General features: G+C 47.3%; 1 protein-coding gene across 1 annotated transcript in view; it reads right to left on the minus strand.

Annotated features, from left to right (window-relative positions):
- Positions 1–610: 610 nt before the first annotated feature.
- SLC36A1 (solute carrier family 36 member 1) overlaps positions 611–20532 on the minus strand; it is a 56809-nt gene continuing 36887 nt past the window's right edge. The window contains 2 exon segments of the mRNA XM_032628832.1: positions 611–5076; positions 14915–15084. Coding sequence (XP_032484723.1) covers positions 4805–5076; positions 14915–15084 — 442 coding nt within the window. The 3' untranslated portion in view covers positions 611–4804.

Below are 20532 nucleotides of genomic sequence, written 5' to 3' on the forward strand. Positions count from 1 at the left end.
GTGCAGGGTGGCAAGTTCAGAATTTACAGGGCCAGCTAGCAGCTGGAAACTCTTGGGCAGGAGTCGATGCTGCAATCTTGAGGCAGAATTTCTTCTTTCTCAGTGAAACCTCAGTTTTGCTCTTAAGGCCCTTTAGCTGATTGGACAAACCCCACCCATATTTGAGGATAATCTTTTTATTTAAACGCAACTGACTGTGGACATTAACCACATCTATAAAACATCTTCACGGCAACACCTAGGTTAGTGTTTGACTGAATAACTGGGTTATTCAATACAATCGCCCAACCACCTTGACACTTAAAACTGACCATCACAATTGTCTTGGGTGGTCATCTGACACACACAGAGGGGGCTGAGAATTCCTACTCAAGTTTTTGAGAGAAGCAGGAGCACACTTAGGAAGGGCAGGATTGTCTGACACAAAAATAACTACCGCCCTTTCTTGGGGACTCTCCATCCACAGATGGTTCTGCTGTTCCCACTACACCCCTGGATGAGCTCTGTGACATAAACCAGAAACATTTTGACATAACATCTAGTAAAGGGATCTGAGTGACCAAAAAAAAAAAAAAAAAAAAGTGAAAACAAGGACATAGACCGCAACCTCTCAAAAATCAAAAATAAAATTCATTTATTAAGGAAAAGTTTAACACATGAATCGTGTGCAGAACCCAAAATAAGATCTTCCATGAGCTCCAGCATGATCCACATCTCTATACATACCATGCGGGAAACACACATCCAACGCAGGCACATAACATACACAGGACTGTCTTGTTATCAAGACCTGCTGGAGGGTAGTTTTTCATATTCCTCTTATTCACACATCCACTGACATGTTCTACAACAGAGCCGCATGATTTTATTGTTCAGTAAAACAAAATCACTTCTACAGCACCACCTTGATTGAAACAAAAGAACACGGCTGACAACAGGCACCCTCACCCTCACTCCCCACTGCAACTCTGGCAACCTTAGATCAGCACCGTTTATGTCTCCTGGCCAGGAAAGGACCCAGTGGTACAAGGACAGGGAAGAAATGCCACAGGCAGATGCTGTGAGAGCAAACAGCCTTGCAACCAGCAGGACTGTCTAAAAAGTATTGACCGTGATTTCAAAGACAAAGCACTCTCCTTTCCCCTTGGAGACGTGTAATGTACTTTGAAAAAATTGATTCTAAGGCAGACGTCAAGCCGACTCCTGTATACCAAGTCATGCCACTTACATTTTTTATTTCCACCGTGACAAAGCAGCTTTGTGTTCTGAGCGGGGCTGATACCGGGTCTCGCCTTAACGTCCAATCGGCCATGAACTAAACTGAAACAGACCCCCTTGCGGTGAATAGTGAACAGAGGGAGCTGTAAACAGACATAAATTGAGACTCTGCACTTCCAAGAAGCATGAGGTGAACATGTGGTATTAAACACAGACGATGTTCTACAATTAGGAAGGGAGAAATTTTAGAAAAAAAGAGAGACAGGAGAACAGGGAGGGGGGAAGAGATTTTCCTAATGTACCTGTTTGCCTGGGGGTAGAGAGTTGAATGGTGAGCATCAGCCCGTGAATTTGGCTGGAGAGGTGAGTGACAGAGAAGGAGGGTGTAAGCGGCAGGCTCTAGGCTAAGACATGCCACACAGTCACATATCTCTGTGCAGATGAAGGGCTCCTAGCAGCTGGACAACAGCACAACATAAATATAAATAATGCCACTTGTGAATGGTACAACTTCTAGGAAAAAGGGAATAGTAGATGCCAGGTCATGCTGTTCCCAGCAAGAACCTACATTTAAGGAGAGGTATACTGCCTACAGGGAGTTGGAAACCTGCTCCCAATAGCGGCATTTGCAGGACAGAACAAGGGGCTCCGAGAAGCTACCTCTGGGCCGATGGAATCTGGGGTTGCCCTGGGGAGACTGGAGGAGGACACAGAGCCCAACAGCACTGGGCCAGAAAGCCCCACGGTTTGGTTTGGTCTGACAGATGTGGCCTCACACACCTGAAAGCCTTCGCTCTGCTGCTCCCCGATCAGTCTCTTACTGATGCTGGGGCTTTCTCACCAGAGACTAAAGCCGGGCCCAGGAAGAGGCTGGGCAGCTGGTTCCTAAGAGCACTGGGAGGAAAGCAGGCAGGGCTCCCTGACTGAGCAGCCCTGTGGGCAGCAGAGGAGTAAGCTTCCCTGAGCTGGCCCCGCGGGCTGCTTCCAGAAGAGGAAGGGCTTCCTCCACTACAACCTCTGGCCGACCCTTTACTCGATACCTCATTGCTGTGCAACTGCACTAGCCGGAAGGTCCCCATGGGGTCCGCCTTGCCTAGGTCTCCTGAAGCAGCCATGCCATCGGGCTGTCAAAGCAGCAAAAGCACGGGAATGCAATTGAACAGGACGAAGGCCAGGCCAAACTAGCCTTCCCGAAGCCCCAGGACTAGAGCTGTCTCTCCTATGCACCACCTTCCCTGGGCAGGGGCTCTGAAGCAAGAGACCTGGGGCCAGAGGATCTCAGTATTGTGCCACCCAGTCCTCAGGTCCCAGCATCACAGTCCGGGTCTCAAGACCCACCTGGAGAGGACTGCCTCTAGCAGTGCCCAGAGCCTCCCCAGTGGAAGCTGTGGGTGGGCTACACATCTGACCCGCTTCTACCGGCCTGCACCTTCTTGCTGAAGACAACTCTCAGGACCACTCTGGAGAGACTGCTGGAACCGGGGCTTGCAAAGAGGAGCTGACAGTTCTTGAAGTTACATTTTGGTACTAGAAGTTACTTAGAAAGCCCGAGGGCAGGGAAAGCCTTCAGAGGGCAGGGCTGCTGCCACCTCCAGCTAGAACCCTGGTCATGTAAGCACCTGTGAGTGACCACCAAAGAGCAGAAAGGATGGAGGAAAGTGCCATTTTCCTAAGGGAGACCAAATCACCACTGACTGCATCTTCCTAAGTGAATAAATTATTAGGTAGGTCAGGAGTCACTGCAATGAGAGAATCTGGCTTTGGAACAGAAGAGAAAGAAAAAGCTGGGGCTGTGAGGGCGAGTCACAGCCCCTAGGAGCTTTGGTGAAATACAGAAACAAAACCCCTGATAAAGTGGTGCTGTTCTCCCCACTTTCAGGCAAGAACCTGGTAGCAGGGGTAGAGGACAGCAGAACCCTGTTATATATGCAGGGGAGCGCGCGCACACACACACACACACACACACACACACAGCTCAAGAGATGGAGAGTCAATGAACACCCTTCTGCAATACTTCTCACACCAAGAGGGAAGACGGGGCAGCCGAAAGCAAGGCAAGGGACCTTCCCCTGCCTTCTCGGCAGTTTGTTCCCAAACCTGAAGGCCGACCTTGAGGTGAGTCAGCCCTGAGGCTGTTTCTTTTCTGATACCCAGGGAGGCATGCATGGGGGGGTGGAGCGGCGGTGGGGGGCGGGGGCGGGCAGAGACAAGGGCATGATTAGTGTTTAGAACACAGGAGACCGAAGCCCCAACCACTGGAAGTCCAGGTCCTGGAGGCAGCTTGGGGCGGAGCACTGTTTCTGCCCATCCTCCTCATCCTCTGGGGATTGTAAACAACTGAGCACCACTTGTAGTGTCAGACCAGCTGCTGCAAACTCCAGGAACTGAATCTCACACGCTCTGGGCACACTGGCCTCGTCTTCTTGTCCACGGCAAGAGTCTGGGTGTCTTCCTGGACGTTGCCGTGACGCTTGTCTGTCAGGGGCTGAGGCTGGGAAACAGGCCTGAATGCACAATGCAGCCATTTTCTAAGCCTCCTATGGAGAGAAACACACCCCATGTGGCCATCCTTCCCCTTGGCCTTGTGCACCGGCAAGCATCTCTTGAGTCCTTCATGTCTTCTCAGTAGGAAATGTGGCTGGTCAACGGGAGGCAAAGTCCATGGTGCCCCACTAAGGTCCACACTCTGATGACCCTGATGAAAATCTCTGGGGTCCTTGGCCAAGGGTGCTGAGGGTCTAAGCAGACATCTCCTGCACTTAGCTTCTTCTCAGCGGGAGAAGCCGAGCAAGGGTTTACTGAAGAAGGAACAATTCACAACAGTCCCAGATCCAGAGACGGAGTCTAAAAACAAAGGCTGATTTTAAATAAAATATAAATATTTTCAACTTTGGCAGCACTTGATACCTTCCAGGAGTTCCAGCAACTAAGATAATAACAGTATCGTGACCCACACGAGGAAACCGGAGAAGAGGAGGTGTCGCCGAGGATGACAGCACGCCAGAGACAGCAAAGGCTAAAAACTCCAGCTTTGGGCAGCTGGTTTTAAACTGCTAGGTAGTCTCCACTACGAGGTGGAGACTTGAACAGGTAGGAAAATATTGAGGTAAAATATTTGGGAGAGAGATAAGAGATGGGCCCGGCAAGGGCATAAAGAAGGGCATTTCCACTGACATCATCTAGGCCTGGCCCGGGCGAGGAGAACACATGAGGTGAGAGACATTAAAATTTTTAAATAAAGTGAGCTGTGCAACAGGAATAATTTGGATGAGGTGGGTCAGAAGGAGAAGGGCAGGCAGTAAGGGAGGAGGCGTGATCAGGGAAAAGAGTTGAAAAGTTCCGGGTTAAAATAAGTACAAATGAACAGAGATGGCACTGCCCCTAGAGGTACCTCCCACACATCTGCTGCCGACTCTCTACCCTGCCCTCAACCCTATCTGGCTCAGGGAACCCAGGTGCCAGGCAAGGGTACGTGGATGGCAACCTTGCCTCTCCCCAGAGCCTGGACCCTACCTGAGGCTCTGGGGCCAGGTGCTGGGGAACATACAGGGCGGAGTGGGCCAGTGTAGGGAACGCACCCAGCCCGCTATACAAAGGCACTGGTGGAGTTGACGAAGATGGGAGCGCTGCTGGGCTGGATCAGCTCGTAGAGGGTCACACACGTCCCCACCACAAAGCCCACGAAGCCCAGGAGGCTGATCAGGGCGTCCTTGACGATGGTGACGGGGCTCATGCCCTCTGAGTAGTAGGTGGCGATCTCCAGGAGGGGCGGGATGATGAGGGCCAGGGCACTGCTGCTCACGGAGCCCACCAGGGAGATGACCAGGTCCAGGCGGGGGATGAGGATGGCCAAGACGCCTGTGGAAGAGAGGACACGCCTGTTGATGACTGCCCAGAGCTGAGAGAGACCGCCTCACTGTTCAGCAAATTTAGCAAGTGTTCTTCTCATAGTATGGAGAGCTCCAAGGAAGCTGAGACATCGTCCAGTCCAATCTCTCATTCCACAGATGAGAAAACTGATGCCCAGAGATGTGGCATGACCCGGGTCTCACAGCAAGGATGGCAGAACTGGGACTGGAAACCTGCCACAGTCCTTGACTTCCACCTTTCTGAGGAAAAGGAACCAAATTACATTCCAGGGTAACCTGGTCTCGCAAAGGAGAGCGAGTGGAGAGTAGAAGAGGAGGTGAACCTTTTCTGAGCGACTGCTCATCTTCTTACCACTGAGGGTACCTCCAACACAAACCACTCTACTTGAATGACAAGAAACGAAATGGGGAGAAAACCCTCCTTCTTCTGGAACGATCCCATGTCAGCCCCATTGCACAGAGCGTTTTTATACAGGGAAAGGAGAAGCAGGTCTGTGTGCAGGCCAACCTCAGAAGCAAGGCCCCCCATGATGACTGTGTCCCTGTGCCAGGACAAACCAGTGGCTCCCACACCTGAAACTCAGCCCAGGTGTACACGAGGAAGGTGCAACTGATGATAAAGGTGAATGGGGGGGACTTCCCTGGTGGTCCAGTGGGTAAGACTCAGCGCTCCCAATGCAGGGGGCCCGGGTTTGATCCCTGGTCAGGGAACTAGTTCCCGCATACCGCAACTAAAAGCCCACATGCCACAACTTAGGAGTCTACATGCTGCAGCTAAGAGGTCTACATGCTGCAACTAAAGATCACACGTGCTGCAACTAAGACCCAGTGCAGCCAAAATTAAATAAATAAATAAATATTTTTTAAAAAGAGGGGCTTCCCTGGTGGCGCAGTGGTTGAGAGTCCGCCTGCTAATGCAGGGGACATGGGTTCGAGCCCTGGTCTGGGAGGATCCCACGTGCCGCCGAGCAACTGGGCCCGTGAGCCACAACTACTGAGCCTGCGCGTCTGCAGCCTGTGCTCCGCAACGAGAGGCCGCGACAGTAAGAGGCCAGCGCGCTGCAATGAAGAGTGGCCCCCGCTCGCCGCAACTGGAGAAAGCCCTCGCACAGAAACGAAGACCCAACACAGCCAAAAATAATAAATAACTAAATAAATTTAAGAAAAAAAAAAAAAAGAAACTGAATTGCCATTGCCATCCGGATTTACTGCCTGAAACAAAAAAAAAGCTCCTGATCTGTTTGGCTTAAAAAAAAAAAAAAAAAAGATGAGTGGGGACTGCATGAGGAAACGCCATCGGCTTGCAGAGCACACCAGCGCCTGTACCACCAGCCAGCTTGGGGGTGAAGGCCAATGTTTCACAGGTTTATTGAGGATTATGGCCTCTGGAATTAGGCACTTGTGTGTGAACCCTGGCTCTGCCTTGAGTGATACATGGCTCCTTTCTATTTCCCAGCGTTCTTGTTGGCAAAACAGGGATACAAAAAGCTCTTACGTCACAGAGATCTTGCGATGATCAAAGGAGATTACACGGGCACTTAACTAGAGTCCTGGTGTACACCAGGCACATAATACAGTTAATATTACTCTTCACTAGTGTATATCTTGTTGCTCATGGAAAGTGCATTGTTAATTCGTCAGTCATCGAATGTATTTTGATGGATTGTCTTCCCGGCTGCGGAGCTCCAGCCGGAGGTCCTGCGCATTGAGACAGCGATCCAGGGCACATCTGTTACCTCACTGATCCCTATGAGAGTCTCACACTAGACACGGGGGTTTCAGTTCTCACTTCATTTCATAAAGCAGAAATGTAGTTAAATTGCTCTGAGGAAGGCATCACAGTGGTGAGAGACCAGAACATCTTGTATTGGCCGGAGTCCAATATAGCCTTTTTACCCTCCAGATGGATTGTCTGAATCGATCGCTGCTTCTTTGGCTGAGCACCAGACGAGAGCAGTGGGCTGCATTTAGAGGCCAGGCTTTATGAGAAACACCTACTTTTAAACTGGAATACCACTCCATGCGGTAAAGGAAGAGGCATGCTGGGAGCCGGGATTTAGCAGGGGAGGAGCAGGGTCACGTCACCTGTCTTACACTCACTCTACAGCTGTGCTGTCCGATAACGCCGCAGTCACTAGCTATCTAAATCTAAATGAATTCAGTTCCCCAATCACACTGGCCACATTGCAAGGACTCAACTGCCACCTGTGCCTAGTGGCTACTGTCCTGGACAGCACACCTAGAACACTCCCATCACACAGACCGTCTAGTGTCTAGTAGACAGCACTGGGAAGCATCCACTCACTGAGCTGAATTTCCCTCTGCTCCACGGGTACAGAACTCCACATTATAATGGTCCCTGTGGAAGGAAAGGTCCAAAGAATTTAAATGATAAAAAGTGACAGAGCTGGGACTAGAGTCCAGGATCTTAAGCCCCTGCTACAGTCACATCAGAGACCTGATGATCAAGAAAATACAGAATGGGACTTCCCTGGTGGTGCAGTGGTTAAGAATCTGCCTGCCAATGCAGGGGACACGGGTTTGAGTCCTGATCCAGGAAGATCCCACATGCCGCAGAGCAACTAAGCCCATGTGCCATGACTACTGAGCCTGCGCTCTAGAGCCCGCGAGCCACAACTACCGAGCCCAAGCACCACAACTACTGAAGCCCACGCGCTCTAGGGCCCGCATGTTGCAACCACTGAGCCTGCGTGCCGCAACTACTGAAGCCCATGCAACTAGAGCCTGTGCTCCACAACAAGAGAAGCCACCGCAGTGAGAAGCCCGCGCACCGCAATGAAGTAGCCCCCGCTCACTGCAACCAGAGAAAGCCCATGCACAGCAACGAAAACCCAATGCAGCCAAAAAAGAAAATACAGAATGATACATGCAGCAGGAGGGATAACGGGGGATCTGGCTGATCGGCGGAAAGATCCTGTCTGTGAAGAACCAGGGGAGTCTGATATCGGGTTAGCTTTCCCAGGGATGCACCACAATCATGTGGTAGGGAATCCGGTACAGGTCAGCCCTGACCTCTCTCTGCTTTGTAGAGGACACCAGACAAGGATTTTGAAGCCTGGATAACAAAAGGGGGTACAAGGAAAATGAGTCTCAGATCTGCCTCTGCCGCCCAGGGTTTTATAGCCCTGGGGCAATCCCTTCCTCTTTCTTTCTTCTATATTCAACCATCATGGCAATTATCCATGAATACCCTCACTGTTCTGAAGCCTTCAGAAAGTCTAAACAAAGGATAAGCTTTTAACTTGCTCTGCAAGTTAAAAATAGTCTGTTTCAGCCTTTAGTTACTTCTAAATAGAGTTGGTGATGTCCCTCAAACCTTCAGGGTTGAATATGGAGGAAAGGTGGAAGTGAAGTGTCCGTAGGCTGATGACAAAATGGCATTCTCATCATGGATAACCTGACGCTCAACAAATGTTGATCTGCTGTGTGACCTGGAATAAGACACTTGCCCTCTCTGGGGTCTGGGTCTCTCTCTGCCTAATGTTTAACCACACAGTGGTGGCTCCAGATGTTCCAGTTTGGGTGAGCAGTGGGGTGGAAACAGCTGAGGCAGCCATCAGACCTAAGCCTGGGTGTGGTTAAGGGTCTGGACTCAGAACCTAGGCTCCAATCCACCACCAGCCAGTTTCTTAACCTGTTTAAGACTCATCTCCCGTACTGCTAAAAAGGGATGGTCAAATGAGATCATTCACGTAAAGAACTTAGAGTACTACACACATAACAAGTGCTTCATACATGTCAGCTAATAGCATCACCCGTCCCTGCTCAGTAGTAGGCTGTGTGTGACCTGGGGGGGAAATCAGTTCCTATTCTGAGCCTCAGTTCACTTACCCATGAAGTATGGTGATTGCATTAACACTGGATGATCACTCAAGTCACACTCGACTCTGAAATTTTAAGGAACTGTGCAATGCAGATTTAGTCACGTAGGAATGTGTTCTGGGATATGTCCCTCAACTCACTGTCAACTGGGAAGCAACGTGTGCTGCTCCAGAGTGGCACAGCGGAGAGACGGGATTCCGCTCTAAGAACACATGGTTGGGCCAAAAACGTAGCTTCTAGCCTGCCTGCTTTTGTACCGTTAAAGGGAGTGTGAGTTATTCCTCCTGGTCCCCAGGATGCTCCAGCCCACTCAAGAGAAGGGAGGATTTTAGCAGAGGCAATGAGCCCCTGGAGGAGATAAGTCAGAGGACCTGCCCAGCCCTCCCAGCTCTGACAGTCTGTCCTCTCCCTTCCCTCTCTCCCCTTCCCTCTCTCTTATTAGCCCGGAGGACAGATGGGTACTTCATGATACGAGTTAAGTGAAGTCACTCGTGCTCCACACTGATAAGAATTAAATGAAAACAGAAACAGAAGCTTGTGAGATCAGAATCTTTTCTCAGATTGGACGGAGATGTTCCATTTCATCATGACTTTAAAAAGCAATCTAAACACTTGCTCTTGTTTTTACTACAACAGATACACAAGATAAGTATGTTTAGCAAAAATATCCTTAATAGAAATATTTTTAAAAGGGCAAAAACTTTTCTTTTAAAGCCAGGACCACAGGGTTGCAAATGGAGCACTGTCTTCCTGTCCTAGCTGGACTGGATATTTAGCTGAACCAAAATACAGGCTGACACTGGAGAAAGATAATGGGGGAAGAAGGCGGGAAGAGTGAGCCTCCCGCTAATACACTGGGGGAAGAGGAAGAGAAAGGGGCCCAAACTGAGGGCTCACTAGCCAAGGCATCTGTTTACCTACAAGGCAAAACGTGACAAACTAGTTTTCACTAATCCCATAGGTGGGAATCAGTACTTGGGAAAGATACAGGAGCAACTAAAACCTCTTCTAGCACTGAATGTCTTTACTCCATGAGTTAAAATAAAGCCCTCTAGAAAGAGAAACCCAAGAAGGCAGAGACCTCAGAAAGCAGCCAACTGGGAATACTCTATCCCCACTTCCCCACGAAAAGAGCACCGCATGCAAAGAGGAAGCCCACAAACTCCCAACTGGCAGTTGCCAGACCTCTGCATTAGCCCAGCTGTGGCATGAACAGAAAGGGGGCCCTGAGGATAACCAGACCACATGATTAGTGAAGAGGGCTCCAATGGTGTTACAAAACATCTTCCCTCTGGGTTAAGAAACACTGAGAATGTGACTTTAACTGCTGAAGCAGCAGGAGGCCAACGGCCATGTTCAGAGGAGGAGCCGATTGGGATTCTGGAGCCTGTGGTTGTAGACCAGCAGCAGAAAGAGCTGACGTATGCACAAGAGGAGAGCAAGCACTTTAGAGACAAACACGCACTGACAGAAATCCCTTGGACACTTACAGCTCCCGTGTCCAGAAGTGCTCACTGCTATTTATTATGATCAACGCTGGTGAGGCCCACCTATGTGACTCTTAAATTGCTAGAAATCTCCCTTTAAATTAATAGCAGCCTTGGACAGGATATACAATTTCATTTAGTGGGAGTATAAATTTTAAAAATAATACAAAAAGCACGGGAAACAACTTACACGTCCAACATTAAAGGAATAGTTTAGTAAATACAATTCATCAATAAAATGGAATACCATGCGGTCATAAAAATATTTATGAAGGATATGTATATTCATGATGTAATTTTAAACAAAATGCAAAAGGCAAAGTTATATGTACACTAGAATTGCAACTTTTTGTAAAGAGCGCCCATGACGGACTTCCCTAGTGGCGCAGTGGTTAAGAATCCGCCTGCCAATGCAGGGGACACAGGTTCAAGCCCTGGTCCGGGAAGATCCCACATGCCGCAGAGCAACTAAGCCCATGCACCACAACTACTGAGCCCGTGCTCTAGAGCCTGCGAGCCACAACTACTGAGCCCACCTGCTGCAACTACTGAAGCCTGTGCGCCCAGAGCCGGTGCTCCACAACAAGAGAAGCCACTGCAATGAGAAGCCTGTGCACTGCAACGAAGAGTAGCCCCCGCTCACCGCAACTGGAGAAAGGTCACGCGCAGTAACGAAGACCCAATGCAGCCAAAAATAAATAAAATTTTAAAAAAGAAAAAGAAAAAGCGCCCATGAGGATTAACACAAGATAAAATGCAAGAAAAATTATTTTAAGTCACTGGGATATTGGGAATTTCATTTTTACTTACTCCAGATCTAGACAGTCTTCAGGTGTTCTTACATTAACTTCCTTTTTTTGAGCAATACTTTGGTAGAAATTTAAAATCAGGCTCAAAGTAGCTGTGCAGCATCACAGAATTTTAGACATGAGGCGATCGGATACCCTTCTTATCTTACAGATGAAGAAGCTGAAGCCTTGCGACCGTCCCCGCAGTGGGGACAGGGGGCACAGTGTACAGGTATTAATGCTGCTGCCCTTTTTCTCTATAGCTGCAAGACTGAGACGTGTGAACGGCCGAAAGGCATTGAAAAACCGCTTTGTTTGGACCTGGAAGCTTCATGCTCTAAAGGGTCTGGCTGCTTGGCATGTTTTACATTCTAGTCTAAACAGGCTTCTTAACTGAGGTGGTTTTGTTGTTATTCTATCTTCAATAACAGGTGTGTGACATTCTCATACCTAACTGAAGTAAAATGTTTCAAGTGGCAAATGCCACAGAGAATCAGTTCGAACCACTGAAGGACAGGTTAGGGCCTCAAGGAATCCAAAGAAACTACTCTTCGTACAGCCCCGGCTGCCCTCAGGTGGAGCCAGCCTCTTCCAGCCCCTTCTACACAAGTTCTGGACATAAGGTGGCCTGCTGAGCCTGCATGTCCAAACATACAGACTGGAAGTAACTACTGTCCCACATGAAATCATAAGAAAATGAGCACCAGTCTCTGACGTGTGTTATTTTCCTTTCCTCTCCTCTCCAACAGTGTGAAATTAAGCATCAAAAAGTAGACACAGGGCTTCCCTGGTGGCACAGTGGTTAAGAATCCGCCTGCCAACGCAAGGAACACGGGTTCAATCCCTGGTACGGGAAGATCCCATATGCCTCAGAGTAAGTAAGCCCATGCGCCACAACTACTGAGCCTGCACTCTAGAGCCCATGAGCCACAACTACTGAGCCCGTGTGCCACAACTACTGAAGCCCGGGCACCCAGAGCCCAAGCTCTGAAATAAGAGAAGTCACTTCAATGAGAAGCCCGTGCACCGCAACAAAGAGTAGCCCCCACTCGCCGCAACTAGAGAAAGCCCGCGTGCAGCGATGAAGACCCAACACAGCCAAAATTAAATTAATTAATTAATTAATTAATTATTTTAAAAAAAGTAGGCACAACCATCTTTGGTGGATGGGGAAGAGTGGTGAGACGGTTGAATTCCAAGTGGAAAAAAAAATGAGGCTGGACCAAATGCTCCTGCTTTCCTTGGGGACAAGGGTGAGGAAGAGGAGAGAAAGTTGAGAAAATGACGAGAAAAATACCCAAAATGGCAATAAAATGAGCTGCCATTAAAATTTATAGGTATAATTGAAAACAATCAGTTATATCAAAGATCTAAAATCATACACCAATTAACCTTCTGCAAAAGGATCTGAAGGTACAGAGGAACAAAAACAAATGAACTCAGATAAATGCAATTAAGTTGGTGCTACAGTAAAATGCCTCTCCTGAATCCCACAATTACTTCACAGTCTCCAGGGAAAGCAAGAGAAGCCTAGGGCTGGGAGATGAAGGGGTTGCACCCTTTAATAGGATGACAATGTAAGGCTAAGTCACAAGCGACCACAGAAGAAGGCAAAAACAACCCAATGCGCTTGAAGATCAAAAGCGGCTCATGTCATTTGAGAGTCACGCTGTAGAAGGGAGGTGAGACCCACAGACAGTGCCAGGAAAAGCAAAGCGAAAACCAAGAGGCATCTAAGGATAGTATGAGGTCTGTGAATCAGAGACTGCTGGTTCCTGCGGGGCGCAGCAGAGAGGAACCTGGCAGGAAGCGCGACATATGGTAGCGGAGGCTAAGCCAGGCTTGAGAAGAAAATGGGGCGGTGAGAGGAGTCAGGGCCAGCTCAGTGCCCCAGCTCTTCCGGCAGAGACAGCACATTGTACCCAGACAGACCTACCTTCTCTCGAGGAACCACTCTGAAACAAAGCCCGTTATTTGAGCTATCCCTATCCTTTCTTCCAATGCCCCTTGCATTCAAGAATCAGGGCCCTGAGAGTTGACATTATGAACACTTTTCACGTGCAAGCTGTCTCCTCAACACTCAGAGCTAATCCATCCACAGAGGAAACATACATATTTGATCAAAGCCTCCAGAGTTGCCAAGCAGGAGACAGGAGTAAAATCTAGAAGAGTCTAAGCATCCTATCTTATCACACATTAAGGCAATTTACTGGAAAAGCAAGCTATATCACATTCCTTCCTTTCAGTCGCTTTGGGGCAGCAGTGGCCTGCAGCCAGTGGGTTGTTTCTCTAGGCTGGTCTAGGAGAGAGCCGGAAGGGCTGTCAAATAAAGGCTACAAGAAGTCAGATCCTTGGTTGCCATCAGCTCTCTGGGGCTGGGGAATCCAAGGTACCCACGGTCCTACCCAGGTCCACCCTATAAGAAATCTTCAGCAGGACAGCTGCCCAAGATTAAGGTCAAGGGACAGTCTTTAGTTCCTCAGCTCCAGTGAGTTTTTTCCACGCAGATCCAGGATGCTGAGCTTCCACCCACTGCCCTAGAAGTAATATCAGGAAGACAACTGCAGGTGGCTTGAGGAGGTCCATTCCAGGATGAGCACTAGTCTGATCCCCACGTTTGCTTGGGTAAGGATGGACAGCCTCTTCCCTGTCCTCCTCTTGCTAACAGTTAACCAATAAACTCATTTCTGACTTTCCATACTATGAGTGCATGCTAGACAACATTCACATCATTCATCCCTAAAACATTCCATTCTGGTCTAGTTAAAAAATCACATAGAACTATCTTTACTCCAAAGACAGAGGCTCGGACTGGATAATTTAAAGAAAGTCCCAGGGAAGTCTCAATATAATAGGAAAGACGTTTCTTTCCCCAAAAAAAAAAAACAAAAACTTAAACACAGCCAAAAAGAGAAATCTATGATTCAAGCATTCAATTTAGAAAGGAACTGCAAATCGCCTAGAAATTTAAATTAAATATTACAGACTAATTTATTCAAGGATTCTCTATTCTATCAATTCACAGAATCTTCCAAAAAAAAAAAAAGAATTTATTTTTATTTTTGAACTTATACCAGTTTTAACCAAGAGCAAATAGGGTGATATCTCGTCTCTCAACTCACGCTCCTGGGTGTGTGGTCAGGGAAGAGGAATAAAACACAAAGTGATAAGTCAAACACGTATATTAATCAACAGAAATTTTCTAAGAAACACAATTTAGTTAAGACCAACATCCAAAAGTGTCTGGAATAGTATCAAGCAGTCTCAAAATGAAATCCAAGGAATAGACTGTCACATTGGAAACCCAATTATTTGAAAAAACAAACAAACATACACCTGCTATCAAAGTAACCTATAGTACTCATTATGCATATGGCTTAAATGGCTCTCTTTTAAACTTTTGCCATATTTCATATGGAATAGTAATTGCGTATGTTTAGCATGAATTATGACCATCGTCATTGCATTTTAGGCCATATCTATAAATAAAGCACCGTTTCCATTCCCGTGTCCTTTAGAGCACATCTATAATCAATTCACTCCCTTCACGGACGTGCCTCAACTCTGAAGCTGACACTGCACCCCAAGTTCTCTGCTCACACAGCACTGGCCATTTCACTATGATACAAGTTCTCTCTCATGAAAGCCCTGCGGACTCGATGCCCTCTGGAAGAAAACAGACAAGGCAATGATCTTGTCCTCTACTCACACGTCAGGCAGACCAGCATGGTGCGCACGGATAGGTCTATCACCAGCTCGCAATGCTCAGGTGCACGGGCCACGAAGAAGGGGATGATGATCTCGGCCGGGACGTAGAACTGGAGGGCATAGGTGAAGAAGATGCCGATGGAATAGAGCAGCTTAACTGACTGGTACAGCCTGCAGAGAGAGCCGAGACACATTCAGAGCCGGCTCTGTACGCTCATACACCAGCAACGAGAGTGCAAAACAGTCCCAAGGTGATTTGGCCATATCTATCCAAGTTACAAGCGCACGTGTCCTTTGGACAAAAAAATTCAGGTCTAGGGATTTATCTTGTAGATATACTTACACATGCGCACATAAACTTACATAAAAAATAAGTTGCTGCAGCATTATTTAAATCTGAAAGACTGAAAAGAGTTTAAATGTTAATCAGCGGGGAACTGGTTAAATAGATCATGGCACCCCCATATAACTGTTAAAAAGTAGGAGACAGAACTCCAGGCGCTGATGTGGTACGAGCTCCACGATATATGATGGAGTGAACAAAGCATGAAGCAGAACAGTGTCGACAGTATGGTACCAACTGTCTAAAAAAGGAAAAAGAGGGAAAAACACTCCCCTTCACACACACATACATGTGACATTCTTACATGCACCAAACATCTTCAGGAGGAAACATAAGAAACTGGTAATATGGTTGTCCCTGAAATGGAAAATTGTAAAACTGGGGTCCTGGAGAGGCAAGTGGAAACTTAACATTTTCTGTATGCCCTTTGAACATCTGGAGTCTTTTCCACAGGCATATATCCTTTCAAAAATAAAAACAATTGAAAATACAAGGTGGAGGAGCTTCAAGATGGCGGAAGAGTAAGACGCAGAGATCACCTCCCTCTCCACAAATACGTCAGAAATACATCTACATGTGGAACAACTCCTACAGAACATCTATTGAACGCTGGCTGAATACCTCAGACTTCCCAAAAGTCAAGCAACTCCCCACGTACCTGGGTAGGGCAAAAGAGAAATCAGAGACAGAATAGGGACGGCACCTGCACCTCTGGGAGGGAGCTGTGAAGTTGGAAAGGTTTCCACACAATAGGAAGCCCCTTCGCGGGTGGGCGGAGACGGCGGGGGGGCGGCGGGGAAGCTTCGGAGAGACGGAGGAGAGTGCAGCCACAGGGGTGCGGAGGGCAAAGCGGAGAGATTCCCGCACAGAGGATCCGTGCAGACCAGCAGTCACCAGACCGAAAGGCTTGTCTGCTCACCCGCTGGGGCGGGCGGGGCTGGGAGCTGAGGCTCGGCTTCAGTCAGATCGCAGGGAGAGGACTGGCGGTGTGAACACAGCCTGAAGGGGTTAGTGCACCACCGCTAGCCGGGAGGGAGTCCGGGGAAAAGTCTGGACCTGCCTAACACGCAAGAGACTTTTTCTTCCCTCTTTGTTTCCTGGTGCGGGAGGAGAGCAGGTTAAGAGCGCCGCTTAAAGGAGCTCCACAGACGGGCTCGAGCCGCGGCTATCAGCGCGGACCCCAGAGAAGGGCATGAGACGCTAAGGCTGCTGCTGCCGCCACCAAGAAGCCTGTGTGCGAGCACAGGTCACTGTCCACACCTACCCTTCCGGGAGCCTGTGCAGCCCGCCACTGCCAGAGTCCCGTGATCCAGGGACGACTTCCCCGGGAGAACGCACAGCGCACCTCAGGCTGGTGCAACGTCACGCCGGCCTCTGCCGCCGCAGGATCGCCCCACACTCCGTACCCCTCCCTCCCCCCGGCCTGAGTGAGCCAGAGCCCCTGAAGCAGCGGCTCCTTTAACCCCGTCCTGTCTGAGCGAAGAACAGACATGCGCAGGCGACCTACACGCAGAGGTGGGGCCAAATCCAAAGCTGAACCGCGGGAGCTGTGCGAACAAAGAAGAGAAAGGGAAATTTCTCCCAGCAACCTCAGGAGCAGCGGATTAAATCTGCACAATCAACCTGATGTACCCTGCAACTGTGGAATACCTGAATAGACAACGAATCATCCCAAACTGAGGAGGTGGACTTTGAGAGCGAGATTTATTACTTTTTCCCCTTTTCCTCATTCTGTGAGTGTGTATGCGTATGCTTCTGTGTGTGGTTCTGTCTGTATAGCTTTGCTTTTAGGGTTTTTTTGCTTCTAGGGTTCTATCCGTCCGACTTTTTGTTTTTCCTTACTTTAAAATTTTTTTTCTTAATAATTTTTTATTTTAATAACTTTATTTTCTTTTATTTTATCTTCTATCTTTCTATTTTTTCTCCCTTTTATTCTGAGCCGTGTGGATGAAAGGCTCTTAGTGCTCCAGCCAGGAGTCAGTGCTGTCTCTGCCTCTAAGGTGGGAGAGCCAACTTCAGGACACTGGTCCACAAGAGACCTCCCAGCTCCACGTAATATCAAACGGCAAAAATCTCCCAGAGATCTCCATTTCAACGCCAAGACCCAGCTTCACTCAACGACCAGCAAGCTACAGTGCTGGACACCCTATGCCAAACAACTAGCAAGACAGGAACACAACCCCATCCATTAGTAGAGAGGCTGCCTAAAATCATAATAAGCCCACAGACACCCCAAAACACACCACCAGACGTGGACCTGCCCATCAGAAAGATAAGATCCAGCCTCATCCACCAGAACACAGGCACTAGTCCCCTCCACCAGGAAGCCTACACAACCCACTGAACCAACCTTAGCCACTGGGGACAGACACCAAAAACAATGGGAACTATGAACATGCAGCCTGCAAAAAGGAGACCCCAAACACAGTAAGTTAAGCAAAATGAGAAGACAGAAAAACACACAGCAGATGAAGGAGTAAGGTAAAAACACACCAGACCTAACAAATGAAGAGGAAATAGGCAGTCTACCTGAAAAAGAATTCAGAATAATGATAGTAAAGATGATGCAAAATCTTGGAAATAGAATAGAGAAAATAAAAGAAACATTTAACAAGGAACTAGAAGAACTAAAGAGCAAACAAACAATGATGAACAACACAATAAATGAAATAAAAATTCTCTAGCAGGGATCAATAGTGGAAATAACTACTGCAGAGCAGAATAAAGAAAAAACAATGAAAGGAACTGAGGACACTCTCAGAGACATCTGGGACAACATTAAATGCACCAACATTCGAATTATAGGGGTCCCAGAAGAAGAGAAAAAGAAAGGGACTGAGAAAATATTTGAAGAGATTATAGTTGAAAACTTCCCTAATATGGGAAAGGAAATAGTTAATCAAGTCCAGGAAGCACAGAGGGTCCCGTACAGGATAAACCCAAGGAGAAACACGCCAAGACACATATTAATCAAACTATCAAAAATTAAAAACAAAGAACAAATATTAAAAGCAGCAAGGGGGGCTTCCCTGGTGGCGCAGTAGTTGAGAGTCCGCCTGCCGATGCAGGGGACACGGGTTCGTGCCCCAGTTCGGGAAGATCCCACATGCCGCGGAGCGGCTAATCCCGTGAGCCATGGCCGCTGAGCCTGCGTGTCCGGCGCCTGTGCTCCGCGACGGGAGAGGCCACAACAGTGAGAGGCCCGCATACCCCAAAAAAAAAAAAAAAAAAAAAAAAGCAGCAAGGGAAAAACAACAAATAACACACAAGGGAATCCCCATAAGGTTAACAGCTGATCTTTCAGCAGAAACTCTGCAAGCCAGAAGGGACTGGCAGGACATATTTAAAGTGATGAAGGAGAAAAAGCTACAACCAAGATTACTCTACCCAGCAAGGATCTCATTCAGATTTGATGGAGAAATTAAAACCTTTACAGACAAACAAAAGCTGAGAGACTTCAGCACCACCAAACCAGCTTTACAACAAATGCTAAAGGAACTTCTCTAGGCAAGAAACACAAGAGAAGGAAAAGACCTACAATAACAAACCCAAAACAATTAAGAAAACGGGAAAAGGAACATACATATCGATAATTACCTTAAATGTAAATGGAATAAATGCTCCCACCAAAAGACATAGACTGGCTGAATGGATACAAAAACAAGACCCGTATATATGCTGTCTACAAGAGACCCACTTCAGGCCTAGGGACACACACAGACTGAAAGTGACGGAATGGAAAAAGATATTCCATGCAAATGGAAATCAAAGGAGAGCTGGAGTGGCAATTCTCATATCAGACAAAATAGACTTTAAAATAAAGACTATTACAAGAGACCAAGGACACTACATCATGATCAAGGGATCGATCCAAGAAGAAGATATAACAATTGTAAATATTTATGCACCCTACATAGGAGCACCTCAATACATAAGGCAAATACTAACAGCCATAAAAGGGGAAATCGACAGTAACACAATCATAGTAGGGAACTTAACACCCCACTTTCACCAATGGACAGATCATCCAAAATGAAAAGAAATAAGGAGGGCTTCCCTGGTGGCGCAGTGGTTGAGAGTCCGCCTGCCGATGCAGGGGACATGGGTTCGTGCCCCGGTCCGGGAAGATCCCACATGCCGCGGAGCGGCTGGGCCCGCGAGCCATGGCCGCTGAGCCTGCGCGTCCAGAGCCTGTGCTCCGCAACGGGAGAGGCCACAACAGTGAGAGGCCTGCATACCGCAAAAAAAAAAAAAAAAAGAAATAAGGAAACACAAGCTTTAAATGATACATTAAACAAGAAGGACTTAATTGATATTTATAGGACATTCCATCCAAAAACAAAAGAATACACATTCTTCTCAAGTGAACATGGAACATTCTCCAGGATAGATCATATCCTGGGTCACAAATCAAGCCTCGGTAAATTTAAGAAAAATGAAACTGTATCAAGTATCTTTTCTGACCACAATGCATTGAGACTAGATATCAATTACAGGAAAAAACCTGTAAAAAAATACAAGCACATGGAGGCTAAACAATGCACTACTTAATAACCAAGAGATCACTAAAGAAATCAAAGAGGAAATCAAAAAATACCTAGAAACAAATGACAATGAAAACACAGTGACCCAAAACCTATGGGATGCAGCAAAAGCAGTTCTAAGAGGGAAGTTTATAGAAATACAATCCTACCTTAAGAAACAGGAAACATCTCAAATAAACAACCTAAACTTACACCTAAAGCAATCAGAGGAAGAAGAACAAAAAAACCCCGAAGTTAGCAGACGGAAATAAATCATAAAGATCAGATCAGAAATAAATGAAAAAGAAATGAAGGAAACGATAGCAAAGATCAATAAAAGTAAAAGCTGGTTCTTTGAGAAGATAAACAAAATTGATAAACCATTAGCCAGACTCATCAAGAAAAAAAGGGAGAAGACTCAAATCAACAGAATTAGAAATGAAAAAGGGGAAGTAACAACTGACACTGCAGAAATACAAACGATCATGGGAGATTACTACAAGCAACTATATGCCAATAAAATGGACAACCTGGAAGAAATGGACAAACTCTTAGAAATGCACAACCTGCTGAGACTGAACCAGGAATAAATAAGAAATATGAACAGACCAATCACAAGCACTGAAATTGAAACTGTGATTAAAAATCTTCCAACAAACAAAAGCCCAGGACCAGATGGCTTCACAGGTGAATTCTATCAAACATTTAGAGAAGAGCTAACACCTATCCTTCTCAAACTCTTCCAAAATATAG

The sequence above is a fragment of the Phocoena sinus genome, chromosome 3, assembly GCF_008692025.1.
Source record: "Phocoena sinus isolate mPhoSin1 chromosome 3, mPhoSin1.pri, whole genome shotgun sequence".
NCBI classification, from domain to species: Eukaryota; Metazoa; Chordata; class Mammalia; order Artiodactyla; family Phocoenidae; genus Phocoena; species Phocoena sinus.